Source organism: Solanum pennellii, chromosome 8 (assembly GCF_001406875.1).
Source record: "Solanum pennellii chromosome 8, SPENNV200".
NCBI classification, from domain to species: Eukaryota; Viridiplantae; Streptophyta; class Magnoliopsida; order Solanales; family Solanaceae; genus Solanum; species Solanum pennellii.
In genome coordinates, this window is record NC_028644.1 from 57682912 (window position 1) to 57697344 (window position 14433).

Sequence of the window (14433 nt, forward strand, 5' to 3'; positions counted from 1 at the left end):
AAGATAAACCATATACATGTATCTACTTAAAGGGCAAATAATTTTAAGAAAATAAATTAAATTAGATATTTTAATTAAGAATTATTCTAAAGAAGTGCAAAAGTTATTAACATTTTTATTAAGATATGTAACTTAATATTTAAATTAAATAGTTAAATATTTTTATAACATTTTAATTTATAATAAGGGTAAAATCATAATTCAACTTTTAACTTTTTTGGTTCCCTCTTATAATATGTATGATGTAAGTACTGATAATGATAAAATTCTGCTATCTAGTGTAATTTTGAGCTTCATGTCATAAATTTGACGGTGTTGGGCCCGTGCGAGGCACGGGCCATGGCCTCTCTAGGATATATATATACTGGAGCCTCTTTTTAATTCCAAAGACGTAGTTAAGTATACAGTACTACACAATAAATTAATTGCTCATATTCAATATAAAGTATGAACATATTCTCAAGTTTACTAAAGCAATTGGAATAGAAGTGTAGTTTCAAATTGAACTTTATGTTAATTTTAAAAAAACACTCAAACAAACTGAATTGTTTTGTGTAATATTTTTCCATTTCAAGTATATATATATAATAAGTTTAATTGTTGTCCAATATGATACATTCTCCTTTGATTATCCAATTCAATAGTTACTTGTGATAAATTTAAAAGGGGAACTTTAAAATGATATATGTAAAGCAAAAGGTGGACCTGAACTTTCTATGCGTTAGAATTAGAATATTTGTTCACTTTTTCCATCATTTTGAAATTTATTTTTCTCTTCACCAACGATTATTTATTTAGAAAATTTAATATCTCGGGTTGATGTACATTTGATTCCCCAAAAATCAAATAGTAACACTTTCTGGAGGCACACAGATAAATTATAAAATCAAATAAAATATGATTGATTGAAGGGTAAATGATAAAATGTTATAAATTATAATTATCATTTCCTCTATATTATTAATGTTATTTACTATGTAATCTTGTATTTAAGCTAATATAGTGTTTTAGTTTGAATGAAAAATAGGTCATAAGTTTATTTTATAAATTCTCTGATATTAAATTTCCCGTGAGACGCATATAATTTTACTAGATAAATATTAGAGAAAATCTTGTCAAATTGTTCAAATAATTATTTAAATATTGGTCAAACAAAATTTAAAGCTAATTCCTCAAAAAAAATATGGTCTAATAAACATTTATTATAAAAATTAATATCCTCATAATCTATGACCAAATTCCAATGCAATAAATAATTGTCAAGTTCTTGACATATTTGCTATAAATTTGTCATACGCCAAGCTCAATATTCTCCATCCCAGTCGATTGGTTTCTTTGTTAATTTTAAACACAATGATATCTAGGTATAATATTGTTGGTATATTTTTCCTTATTTTGGTCTCAATACTTGTTACTATTGAAGGTCGTAGTATCACTCAGTTCTTAAACCAAAAAGCAAAAGGAACAAAATGGGCTGTCCTAGTTGCTGGCTCCAATGGATGGACTAATTATAGGCATCAGGTTTGTCATCCTAATTTTTTTTTTATATAAAATATATATCGCTTAACATTTTTATGATTCAACTTCTTGTAAAATTTAATTGATTGTCTTGATGATGGGTAGATTACATTATTTGTGTGATTTGCTTATGATGATGTGAATCTTTGACGATTCATTTGTGGTGACTGAAGTAATTGGTTTGATAATATCTTCATCAACATCTATCAACTTCGTTTTATTTTGTGAATCATGTGGTTATTATCGATTTTTTTTAGTGTCATATATATCTTGAGATAATTGAATTTGATTATTCTATAACTATTGCTTAAAGATGATTCACATCAAACCACAAAAAAAGAAAATCAAGATATCCACAAAAATCTAGAGTTGAAATATCCCACTATAATTGATTTGATTTATAAGTATCAAAACGTGACACTTTGATTTGACTTAAAATTTTAAACTCTTTTGGTATTAGAAAATATGAAATTACTACCAACTTAAAGTCTAAAATGACGTCATTTCCGCCCCCCTTAAATCAAAAATACAAGAGATATGTCAATCAAAATAAAAATGAGAAATAAGAACTAATATCCACTCTGGTCCAATTTAACAGTTTTTATATGCCCATTCTGTTCAAGTTTAACACTCTTTTTTTAGTCCGTTAATAAAAATCGCCTTTGCACAAACGAAAACAATTTAAATTTAGAATACTCTTTTATTCTTAATAATGATTTATAGCCAGTCTACAAATTTTAATAATGTTATTTTCTGTTTTAAACTTTGTATTAAGTTCAACAAGTGGACAACTACAAAAATTTAAATGTAACTTTTTTGTATGATTTCAGGCTAATGTGTGTCATGCTTACCAAATACTGAAGGCTGGTGGTCTTAAGGATGAGAACATCATTGTATTCATGTATGATGATATTGCTAACAATACAGAAAACCCAAGACCTGGTGTCATCATCAATAACCCACATGGCCATGATGTTTACAAAGGCGTCCCTAAGGTTTGTTCTTTTAATTTTGTGTTCAATTTTCAAGATTATTAGATTGTTTGTTAGCTAATTAAGGTTTTTCTCTTCTCTTTTTGTTGAGGTAGGATTATGTAGGTGATGATGTTAATGCCAACAACTTTTTCAATGTCATCCTTGCCAATAAAAGTGCTGTTGTTGGAGGAAGTGGGAAAGTTTTGAAGAGTGGTCCAAATGACCATATCTTCATCTACTACACTGATCATGGTGCCTCTGGAGTTATTTGTAAGTATTTTCCTCACATTAAGTCTTAAACTTTTCGACACTTGAATTGGGATAGAGTGAGTAGTTATTACCTTAGAAAATCAGTTTGTTTGTTGAAAAGAATTGGAATCAAGAAGAAATATGACTTCCTGACATAATAATTAGTATTAGTGGAGAGATTATGTGAGAAATAAGACCCCATTTTGAAGTTGTGAATGTGTATAATTCATGCTGCCTAATACTCATTCTAAATCGAAGCTTGATTTGTGATTCTTCGAAACTGATTGGGATATGCATTATTGTTTTCGTGTTTTATTATTATCAGCAATGCCATATTATGAAGTGATTTATGCACATGAGCTAGTTATCATGTTGAAAAAGAAGCATGCTTCAGGGACGTATGACAGACTGGTAACTCGCTGGCTTTATTTTTTTAAGGATTTTTTTCCCTTTTTCATAATGTTTGATCAGTAAACTTTAATGTCTGTATTTTATATTGGATGATGTGCAGGTGTTTTACCTAGAAGCCTGTGAATCTGGAAGCATGTTTGATGGTATTCTCCCCAAAGGACTTAATATCTATGCCATGACCGCATCAAAACCTGATGAAAACAGTTATGGCACATACTGTGGCGAGAGTACTCCTGTTGATTCCTGCTGGGGTCAGTGTCCCCCTCCCGAGTTTAAGGGTGTTTGTTTGGGAGACTTGTTCAGTGTTTCCTGGATGGAAGATAGGTATAAACAATTTTCGTAATCTCTGTTCTCGTAGTCCACACTGTAAGGAAGGAGTATGCCAAGTATAGATTCTTTTTTTTTCTATAATTTATACTTGGAATGACATATTATGTCAAACTAATTATTGTTTGCACCTATGAACAGTGATGTACAAGATCGAAAAACTAACAGCGTGCATCAGCAGTATAGTCGAGTAAGAGTTTATATTGTTATTGACAATTATTGTATATGCTTTAAACTATTTGCTAAAAAAATACAAGATCAATTGTTTGGGCAATACCTATTCTTTCTTTTATTCCATTCAATTGGAAGATTTATGATTTCATTTGGTCGCTCAGGTTGCAAAAAGAACTGCTGCCAACTTAACATATCATAATTATGGCTCCCACGTCCAAGAATATGGTGATAAAGTTGTGAGTTTTGATCCTCTCGCCGCATATATGGGTGAAACTTCCAAAAATCACAGTCATAACTCTGTGGATGCAAAGTCATTCTCGACATCATCATCAAGGAATGTGGATCAGAGAAGTACTGAACTTTTCTATTTGTTCACCAAAGTAAGTACTCTACCTTTTTTTGATGGAGAATTCATCTTCCTACACATTTCAGTTATTTTCTTTCTTTATGTTTACAGCATCAAAATGCTCCTGAAGGCTCCGATGAGAAATATGAAGCTCATGTGAAACTAAATGAAGTTATGTCACAAAGAAGTCAAGTTGACAGTAATGTAAAACATCTAGGGGACCTTCTTTTTGGTGTTGAAAAAGGTAATGAGGTACTACACAGTGTTCGACCTGCTGGAAAACCACTTGTTGATAACTGGGATTGCCTTAAGTCCTATGTAAGTATTTAACATGGTGATAAAAGCAATGATTTATGTGGTATTTCAGTTCAATTTTCGTGTTTTATTCTTTTGATGAAAATATGACTACTCAATTCTTTATAATAGGTCAAGATATTTGAAACACATTGTGGAAGATTAACAGTTTACGGAAGGAAACATGTACGTGGTATCGCCAACATCTGCAATGCTGGGATTACAAGTGAGAAAATGGCTGCTATGTCTGCTCAAGCATGTTCAAGTTAGTAGAGGGTACTCTTGGCAGTTGGCAAATAGTATATTTTGCCAGTATGTGTCATCCTGCAAATTTTTCTCTTTTAGCTGATAGCTACATTCAGAAAAAAGCTGCTTAGAAGCAGATATTTTCCATGTACTAAAGCTTTATTTTCTCAATTATAATGGATTCTTAACTTTTTATGAATTTACAAAGTCTTGTTCAGTTCTATCTAAGTTCGATTTTGTCTGACAATTGGAAATTATGACGCTTTTAGCATGGCAGCATGTAGAACTTCGCTGAGTTAACTTACATTATTCTAGCCCTTCTTTATTTGAAAATTTTTGAACAGTGGTAAGTGAAGAGAGTCGTAATCAATCATAATTTTGTCGTTATATTTTATGAAGGATAATGTTTCCCTAAAATAATGAAAAAACATATCATGTTTCATATGAAGAAAAAGATTTGCATTCTCATCTCTGCCACTGGCCTAAATATAAATATTCTGTAATATTTCATTAAAATAAGAAACTATCAATTCATGGAATACATATATATATATATATATATATATATATATATATAATTGTCCATAAGATTGCTCTACTCATCATCCCTTTTGCTTGGCATGGAATCCTTGTCCACCATCCCTGGATATTCTGATGTATCATTGTCAGGTCTAGCCATTTCAAGATAATACATAAGCATTCGTTAGAGAACACATATTGGAAAAATTATCACCAAGGATGCACCAGTCATTTTTATGAACAATGAATAGTCTAGGTGACTTTGAGCAAAGCCAAGTTTGACGAGCCTCTCTGAGTTCTAGATTCCATTGCCTAGGATCTTGTTTCAATCCATATAGTGATTTAATGAGTCTACATGTTTCTCCCCTGAACATTAAATCTCTTAGGAACATGAAATTCCCGGGGAAGTGTCATATTCTTAAAAGAAGTCACTGCTGAAAAAATGCATTAAAACATCTATTTGATGGATATTCTATTTATAAGTTGTAGAAAGGGCTAAGACACTTCTGATGGTAACCATTTTAACCACTGGTGAGAAGGTCTCTTGGTAGTGTAGGCCCTCCCTTTGATTAAACCATTTGGCAACTAATCTAGCGTTAAATCTATCAACCTCACCAGAAGCTTGGTATTTGATTTTATAGATCCACTTGTAGCCAATCAATTGCTCTCTTTGTTATATTCTAGGATGATCCTCACAAATGCAGGGACCTAGTCCCCGACGTTCTTACCATTAGATGCATAATGAGGTATGCATAATGAGGTACAACTGTAAAGTTTATCCCGTTAATAAGTGGTTGGTGAGGCACCAATGTACCGTACCAATCAGAATTGACCAGGGTGTTGATCTAACGGGTAATAACTCTTTATGGTTGATATTTTCAACATGACAAACTTCATGTTAAAGTCATTCATTCAAAGGAGGAAGTCAGCCAACAAGTCTTTAAAAACTCTTAAAGAACGCAGCAAGGGACTTGGTCCCGAAAAGTAGGAAATGAAAAGAGGACGAAAAGACAACTATCAAAAAACTGCCAACTGATGTGGTTGGTGCACAACCAGGGGTAGATTTAGGTGTACGGGTGGGGGTGCCATGACACCCAGTGTTTTCGGCAATAATATTGTAAATACATGTATATATGTATAATAATTAAATATATATTACTTTTGCCATCTAGTGACTATACAATGGCTAAGGTGAGGGTCTGCCACCTCGTCAACTCGGGTTCGAAACTTAACAACAACATTTAGATTCTTTTGCTTGCTCCTTTTTTTCTTTTTCTTTTCTTTTTCTCCATTCATTCTTATTTATTTACTATTCTTTATTAATTCAAATTGACCCCTTTTCGTAATTAATTTTTATATTTTTTACTTTCTCTTACACTAATTATTAATCTATTGATTTGAGTGTAACATGTTTATTTTGTTTTATCAATTAGTGAGTACTGAATTATCAGCGTCAAATAAATATTATTAAAAATATATTTAAATAATAGTTTTCAGGAAAAAACATAAGTTTCAAAAATGTTTTTTTTTTAAATTGAAAGATTCTTTCGATCTTCACAGATATTTTTGCTAAGTAATATGAATAGGCTGAAACTACAATTTTTATTATTTCCAACTATATATCTCCAACATCACATAAAGTCAATGGAAGATGAATGTATTATGTTAATATTATTAGATGGTTTATATAAGCTCAAATTTTAACGTGACTTTATTTTTCTCAAAGTTTCAGCAAATAAGACATTTAATTTCAAAAAGAAATTAAAAATTGAATTATTTAGTTATATTTGATCACATAATATCTAAAAGAAAATATTACTATAGGCACATTTGATTGATTTGTTTATAAAAATAAAATAAAATTAATAACCTGAATTGTAACCCAAAATTAACGCAACCACTCCTTTTATCTTAATTGAATGTTGTGGCACCCTCGACCTTCAAATCCTAGATCCGTCTCTGTGCACAACCTTATATGACAGTAGGCTTTCAGCCAATGGACTCGTCCCAAGGTTATGTGTCCATTTAAATAAAGCTTCTTCTCCAATAACACAAACACAAGATTTTGGCAAACAAAAACTCACAAGCTAAAAAGGAAAAAGTCATCTTCAAGGTAGAACATTACTCACACTCAACAGAAGGATCTGGTAGAGTGTTAAAGCATCTTTGTTGAGTTTGAGTTTTGTATCTATTATTTTATAAGTTTTTGCAACATAAAATTTCTCAAGAACTTTTCCAAAGGATAACACTCATAGTGAAAAGTCATTCTCAAGACCAACATGGGCCTAATAGAGCTGCAAGCTTAGTTGTTTTAGGATTATTTCTTCTGCATATTCATTGTAAATTTGTTCCTAAACTATAAAGGGTTCAATGTTCATAGTAAAAGTCTAAATCGATTGAGTCTAACTGATTTAGTGGGCACCATTGTTTGCTGCTTAGTCAAATTCTAAGTCATCTTGGAGCTAGTTGATTTAAATGGTAGTGTGATAACTGGTTAGTTGAATTTTAAGTTGTCTAGTGGTGACAGCTTAGTGGGTAGTGTGCTATCTGCTTAGTCCCATTAAGTAATAGAGTTATTACTTAGTTGTGAGATTAATAACTTCTTCTTATGTGGTTGTAACTGGGATTCACTTTTGCTTGAAGAGATTAGTGGAAACATTTTAAAATCTTAAGTAACAGGTCATGGTTTTACTCTATTGAGCAAAATCTTGTGAAACAACTGGTCGTGGTTTTACTCTATTGAGCAAGGAGGTTACCACGTAAACTATTTGTGTTGTGTTCTCGTTATTGTTTACTATTCTTGATGAGTCAAGGGACAAGGTCCATTGAATGACAGTGGACGCACGCATTCTATCAACTGGTATCAGAGCGGGTGCTCTCTAGTTGGGTAACACCTAGCGAGAAACCTGGAAAGATGATTTCTCCACCGAACAGAAATGAAGAAGTGTCAACGCAGGAGTTAAAGAAACACAAGTCTCTAGCTCTCAAGGTGACATCTGAAGAAACTTTTGATGAAGATGAGGACATGACATACCTCACAAGAAGGTTTAAAAAAAAAGAGGAAACAGATAGGTTTATGAAAGGCATGAAACTCAAACAAATCTGCAAATGCAAACTACCTACACCACAAATGTAGAATGAAAGGGCATTTAATCAGAGATTTCCCCATGCATGATGTTGAAGCCAAAGAGTATCAAAGACCTAGAGGAGAGAAAGATAAAAAAAGGGACCCGGTCCCTGATAAGAAAGCAACAAAAGTTGCAGTTGTCTATGTTGTGAAGAAAGCTTCTGCTGTTCAGGGAGACTCCAAGTGAGTCAGAAGAATCAAAATGTCCCAAAGATTTATTCATGCTAGCCTTCGAAGATGATGATAATGTGTTTGTTGGCATGTTCGCATTCATGACAAAATCTGGCGACGAGGAAGATGAAGAAAAGGTAACTCTCTTTGACCTTAAACAAAACTTGAATGCTTACTCTATTAGGAAGTTGTGAAATCCAGTTGTTCTTCTGATTGACTCTGTTATAGAGTTAACTACTGAAAAAGACTCTATAAATAATAGTCTAGACAATTTCATTGAAGAGAAATTAGCCTTGACTGATCATGCGTCCGTTATCGAGGAACAATTAATTGTTCTAGATACTAATAATCTAGAAATCAAAGAGAAATTGAAGATGCTGAGTGAGAAATGTGGCAAAGGGAAATGAGAGGCTAGTAGTTTGCAAATGGAGCTAGAAACTAGTGTGAACACTACTAAAACCAGACTTGCACTGGCCTTGTAAAGAAATGATCAAATGGAAAGGGACCTTGTCTGACTCAGAGAAGACCTGAAAAATTCTATGAGATGGACTAACTCTGATAAACTACTCTCAAAAGCCACCAGTCAAGGTCACAACAATCGGACCGGTTTAGGAAGTTCAAACATCAGTCCCCCATATAATCCTCACAGTAAGTATATGTATGAATATAACAATTTATTGTGCCTTCATTGTGGACGCAATGGTTATCTGAAGAAGGATTGTCCAACCTTTTGAAGGTCTCAAGAAAACCTTTCTTCCTACACTAGATAGAAAGTTGTACAGAAAAGGGGACCTGCTCCCACTGCCAAAACTCCCAAAATGAGAAAGACTTTTCTTCCTAATTGGTCAAAAAGTTCAGTTATCATGCCTTATCTGTTTAGTGGGGACTCAGACTGAAATGGTATATATGTGAGATGAAGTAATATCAGGTATATATGTGAGAGGAAGTAACATCAGTCAATGTTGGTTCATGATCGGATACTCAAAGCACGTGGTTGGTAAACTGAAAATTTCCTCTCTCTCTCTCTCAAGCCACTTCAAGGTGGAGGTGTCTATTTTAATTTGGTAGGGGCAAGAAATAGTACTTATTTTGTGAAAGAAGGACTTGAAAGTGTGTGATAACGGTAACAAAGTCAAGTTCCTATCTGATAAATGTGTGGTCACAACATGATCTCTTAGATGATAATGTTTACAAAAAGGAGGTCCAAGAACATGTATTGATGATCTCAACACTTCTAGTTGGAAGATTGTCACTTCCTTTGATGCTTAAGGTGAGAATACGGTTCTATGAGGCATGATTCTTGGCCAATTAAGCTCTTTTCTACAAACAAACTTGTGTCAAGGGATCTAGTCCACTGTCTACTCAAAATAATATTTGCAAATGACAAAGTTAGTGATGCTTGTTTTAAAGAGAAGCATATTTTACTCTTCCAAAAAACTTTTGGCTAAAGTGGTGAATACTACATGTCCTGTGACCAATAGGGTGATATTAGGAAGTTTGATTTCAATGGTGATGAAAGAATGGTTGTGAGATATATTTTGTGTAACAAGGCTTGTCAGGTGCATAAAAACAAGAATAGTTTTTTAAAAAAGGGTGTTCATGTGATCTTTTTATGAGTTAGTACGAATTGAGAAGTTGCAAAACAAGAAGTTTCTGATATGGAAGAACTACTTTTCAGAGAGATAGGCTAAACAGTGAGCTTGTTGAAGAACATCATCTTCATGAATCCAGCAAGCTCAAGGAAGTTGATACAGATGATGAACTTAATGAGGGAACCATTCTTGTAGACAAGGCTGAACAAAGATGATGCAATTCATGTTGGTTTTTATTTGCACTAAATTTCTTACCATAAATAGGTTTTCCTTTTAGGAAAAGGTTTTGGATTGACTTGTCCTTTTCTTGTAGGAAAAAGGTTTAAGACTCTATAAATAGAGGAATGTTCCTTCTAACTTAATTAGCATTCACAATGTAGTCTTAAAGGCTTTGAGAGTTTTGGTTAGAGGGAGAATTTGTGGGTCACAAGCTTGATACATTATCACTTGTGTGAACCTCCCATGTATTCCGAGTGAATTGGTTGAGGTTCTTTCTCTCTGTATTTTGTACTCTCATATTTATAGTGGATTGATCATTTCCTTTGTGTACGTAGATCGATTGATCGAACCACGCTAAATCTTTGTGTCTTTTGGTATATTTCTCGTTGTCTTCTTATTCGTGATCTTTCAAGGTTTGCTTTGCTAGCTTCCGCATTTACACCTGCTTATTTTTGGTCCCAACAAGACCTGGTGTCATTATCAATAACTCACATGGCCATGATGTTTGCAAAGGTGTCCCAAAGGTTTGTTCTTTTTGTGTTCAATTTCTTGGAACTTTTCAAGATTAGAGTTTTTGTTAGCTTATGAGGGGTTTTCTTTTTCTTTTGTTAAGGCAAGATTATGTAGGTGAAGATGTTAATGCTATGAACTTTTACAATGTTCTCCTTGAAAACAAAAGTGGTGGTGTTGGAGGAAGTGGGGAAGTTTTGAAGAGTGTCCTAAATGACCATATCTTCATATACTATACTGATCATGGTGCCGCTGGATTTATTAGTAAGTATCTTCATTGCATTAATTTTGTGTACTCATTCTGTCCCAATTTAAGTGTCTTACTTCACCTTTTTGGTCTGTCGAGATTCTTTTTATATGTAATAAGTTTTTCAATTTTGATATTCCATATGCAAGTTTAAGACCACAAGATTAGGAACTCTTAATCTTCGTGACACATAAATTGGGACGGTTGGAGTAGTTATTATCACAGAAAGTCAATTTGTTTGTTTTTTGAAAAGAATTGGAATCAAGAAGAAATTTGACTTTCTGACATAATAAACTTATTAGTTGAGTGACTGCGTGATAACGAGACCCTATTTTGAAGTTGTGAAAATGTAACATTCTAAAAAGAAATTCCAAATCCCTATTTTGTCGCTTTTGTTATGAATGTGTATAAGCAATTCATGTTTGGAACTTACCGTCTAATGACATAGTTAGGCAATTATAAAATTAAGCTAATACTCGTTGCAAATCAAAGCTTGCAATTTGTGATACATTGAAACTGATTAGGATATGCATAATTGTTTTCTTGTTTTTATTAATATCAACAATGCCAAGAGAAGAATCGATTTACACAGATGATCTATTTAACGTGTTGAAAAAGAAGCATGCTTCAGGGACGTATGACAGACTGGTAACTTGCATGTTTTAGTTTTTCAGGCTTCCTTTCCCTTTGCGGGAATGTTTGATCAGTGAAATATAAAGTATGTGTTTTATGTTGGATGATGTTCAAGTTTACCTATGTGAGTCTGGATGCATGTTTGACGGTATTCTTCGTAATGGACTTAACTATGCCATGATTGAATCAAAACCTGATGAAAACAGTTTTGGCACATACTGTGGCGATGGTGCTCCTGATGATCCCTACTTTGGTCAGTGTCCCCCTCCAGAGTTTAAGGGTGTTTGCTTGGGAGACTTGTTCAGTGTTGCCTGGATAGAAGATAGGTATAAATAACTTTTACATCCTCTGTTCTCGTAGTCCACATTGTTAGGAAGGAGTATGCCAAGTACAAATACTTGTATATTGTTTCTATAATTTACACTTGGAAATGATGTATTATGTCAAACTAATTATTGTTTCACCTATGAACAGTGATGTACAAGATCGAAAAACTAACACCTTTCATGGGCAGTATAGTCGAGTAAGAGTTTTTACTGTCATGCTTTAAGCAATTTATTTGGGCAATACCTATGCTTTCTTTTATTTTATTTTATTTTAATGGAAGATTTATGATTCCATTTTGTCGCTTAGGTTGCAAAAAGAACTACTACCAACTTAACATATCATAACTATGGCTCCCATGTCCAAGAATATGGTGATAAAGTGGTGAGTTTTGATCCTCTTTCCGCGTATATGGGTGAAACTTCCGAAAATCACAGTCATGACTCTGTGGATGCAAAGTCATTCTCGACATCATCATCAAGGAATGTGGATCAGCGCAGTGCTGAACTTTTCTATCTGTTCACTAAAGTAAGTTCCTACCTCTTTTTGATGGAGAATTCATCTTCCTATACATGATATGAGCTATGTTTTTCCTTAATGTTTGCAGCACAAAAATGCTCCTGAAGGCTCCAATGAGAAATATGACGCTCTTGTGAAACTAAATGAAGTTATGTCACAGATAAGTCAAGTGGACGGCAATGTAAAACATCTAGGGGAGCTTCTTTTTGGTGTTGAAAAGAGTAATGAGGTACTACATACCGTTCGACCTGCTGGACAACCACTTGTTGACAACTGGGATTTCCTGATAATAGGTGAAGATATTTGAGGCACATTGTGGAAGATTAACAGATGGAAGGAAATATGTACGTGGTATCGCCAACATCTGCAATGCTAGGATTACAAGTGAGAAAATGGTTGCTATTTGCTCAAGCATGTTCAAGTTAGTAAAGGGTACTCTTAGGAGTAGGCAAATAGTATATTTTGCCAGTTTATATTATTGCTGCAAAATTTTCTTTTAATTAACTTATAGCTATATTCAGAAAATGCTGCTTAGAAGTGGAATATTTGCCCAGTATCTCTATACTAAAGCGTTATTTTCTAAATATCAATGCATTTTGACCTTTTTATGCATTTGCCGAGTCTTGTTCAGTCTTTTCCACTATTTTTAGTTAGCTCTGAGAAGACTTTATTTTTTTCCTCTTAAATTTAAATTGTGACAATAAATTATAAAAGTATGTATAACGCACTCCTTGAGTCTCTTGAACTTTCCCATATTTGTTGTATTATATCGATCATATTAAATTATATAAATGCTCTTAGATTTGGGAAGGTTATGGGATCTCAAGGCAGGAATTAATTAAACAAGTCAGTAACATTATACAAGTTTAATCTTTGATCAGTAATACTCAAATTTGAAGTAAGAATTATAGAACACTCTTAAGTGATTATAATAAGCTTTATCGATACTTTTATCACATCACTATATGATTTTTGCTTGTAAGAACACTCTTGAGGGTATCTATGTTAGTATTTGAAACTTTAGAGAAAAGATATAGTTCAACAACAAGTTATTTTTTAATCATTTATTTTTGCATAATACATAAGGAATAGCAATAGAAGCTTTTCAAAAGTTAGTAAAGACCATAAATATCGAATCACTATTGACTTTCTTACAAAACATATTCCCATAAAACAAGGAGCATCTTCCTTTAGAAACTAAAAATAATATTTAAAAGGACCCATTAAACAAAAGATTATTTAGATATATCTCATTTTCTAGCGTTCCTCGTTGAGATTCTTCTTGGATACTCCCAACTTAGCCCTTAGAACGTCAAATTTCCCCTTAGGAAGAGTCTTGTTCATGATGTCTGCAATCTGCTCATCTAAGCTTCAATGAACAAGCTTAACTTCGCCGTCCTTCTCTGCTTAGAAACTTCACATTTATATCTTGCACTAGATCACATGGAATATTTTTCCTTTGGTTAGTTGCACCTACAACAGTGATGTATTGTGCTTCTGCAGAAAATTGAGCTACCACTTTTTGTTGGGAATTAAACACACAACACACACAAATAATCTAGAGAAAAGAGAAACAGAACACAAACGGGACACACAAGAATTTAACGTGGTTCGGTTTCCCTACTCCACGACTGTAACAGGAGGATTTTATTTCACTTGTGCTACCCTAGAATTACAAATACAAGGATCATATTTATAGGAAAGCCAAATGGTTAACCTAGGGTTTCAGTAATGGGTCGGGCCGGCTCACAAGCCTCCACAAAGCCCAACAATCTCCCACTTGGAGGCTTGAAGAATTTCAACTGTCATCCACTTAGAACACTTGTATGTCTAGTAATCTTTTTCAACTCTCTCCTGCTACAGCGGCCTTCTCATCAGTCAACTGAAAGGCCCGTTGAAGCTCCCCGAAGCTTCAACACATCAGTCACGGCTGAAACTGCCCTTGACTCGTCCTCGGTCCCTACCGGCTCCCACTTGAGACACGAACTGCCGGATCCTAGAACTCCCTGAGAACAAACACTCTCCATACTCAG

At 33.6% G+C, this 14433-nt stretch overlaps 1 protein-coding gene and 1 pseudogene across 1 annotated transcript; both read left to right on the forward strand.

Moving 5' to 3' along the window:
- The first annotated feature begins 1309 nt into the window (after positions 1 to 1309).
- Positions 1310 to 4738, forward strand: LOC107028070 (vacuolar-processing enzyme-like). The gene is made up of 9 exons (XM_015229126.2): positions 1310 to 1521; positions 2349 to 2513; positions 2606 to 2762; positions 3067 to 3152; positions 3253 to 3476; positions 3621 to 3669; positions 3815 to 4033; positions 4111 to 4317; positions 4426 to 4738. The coding sequence occupies exons 1-9, from the start codon at positions 1354 to 1356 to the stop codon at positions 4561 to 4563; spliced, it is 1413 nt and encodes a 470-aa protein (XP_015084612.1). The 5' UTR covers positions 1310 to 1353; the 3' UTR covers positions 4564 to 4738.
- Positions 4739 to 7972: 3234 nt separating this feature from the next.
- On the forward strand, positions 7973 to 12935 carry LOC107027750 (annotated as a pseudogene).
- The last annotated feature ends 1498 nt before the right edge of the window (positions 12936 to 14433 follow it).

Excerpts from the sequence above, each read along its gene's own strand:
- LOC107028070 (XM_015229126.2), top strand. The coding sequence starts at position 1,354 with ATGATATCTAGGTATAATATTGTTGGTATATTTTTCCTTATTTTGGTC. Across the intron at positions 3,153-3,252 it reads CAGGGACGTATGACAGACTG|GTGTTTTACCTAGAAGCCTG; the intron begins GTAACTCGCTGG and ends GATGATGTGCAG. Across the intron at positions 3,477-3,620 it reads GTTTCCTGGATGGAAGATAG|TGATGTACAAGATCGAAAAA; the intron begins GTATAAACAATT and ends ACCTATGAACAG.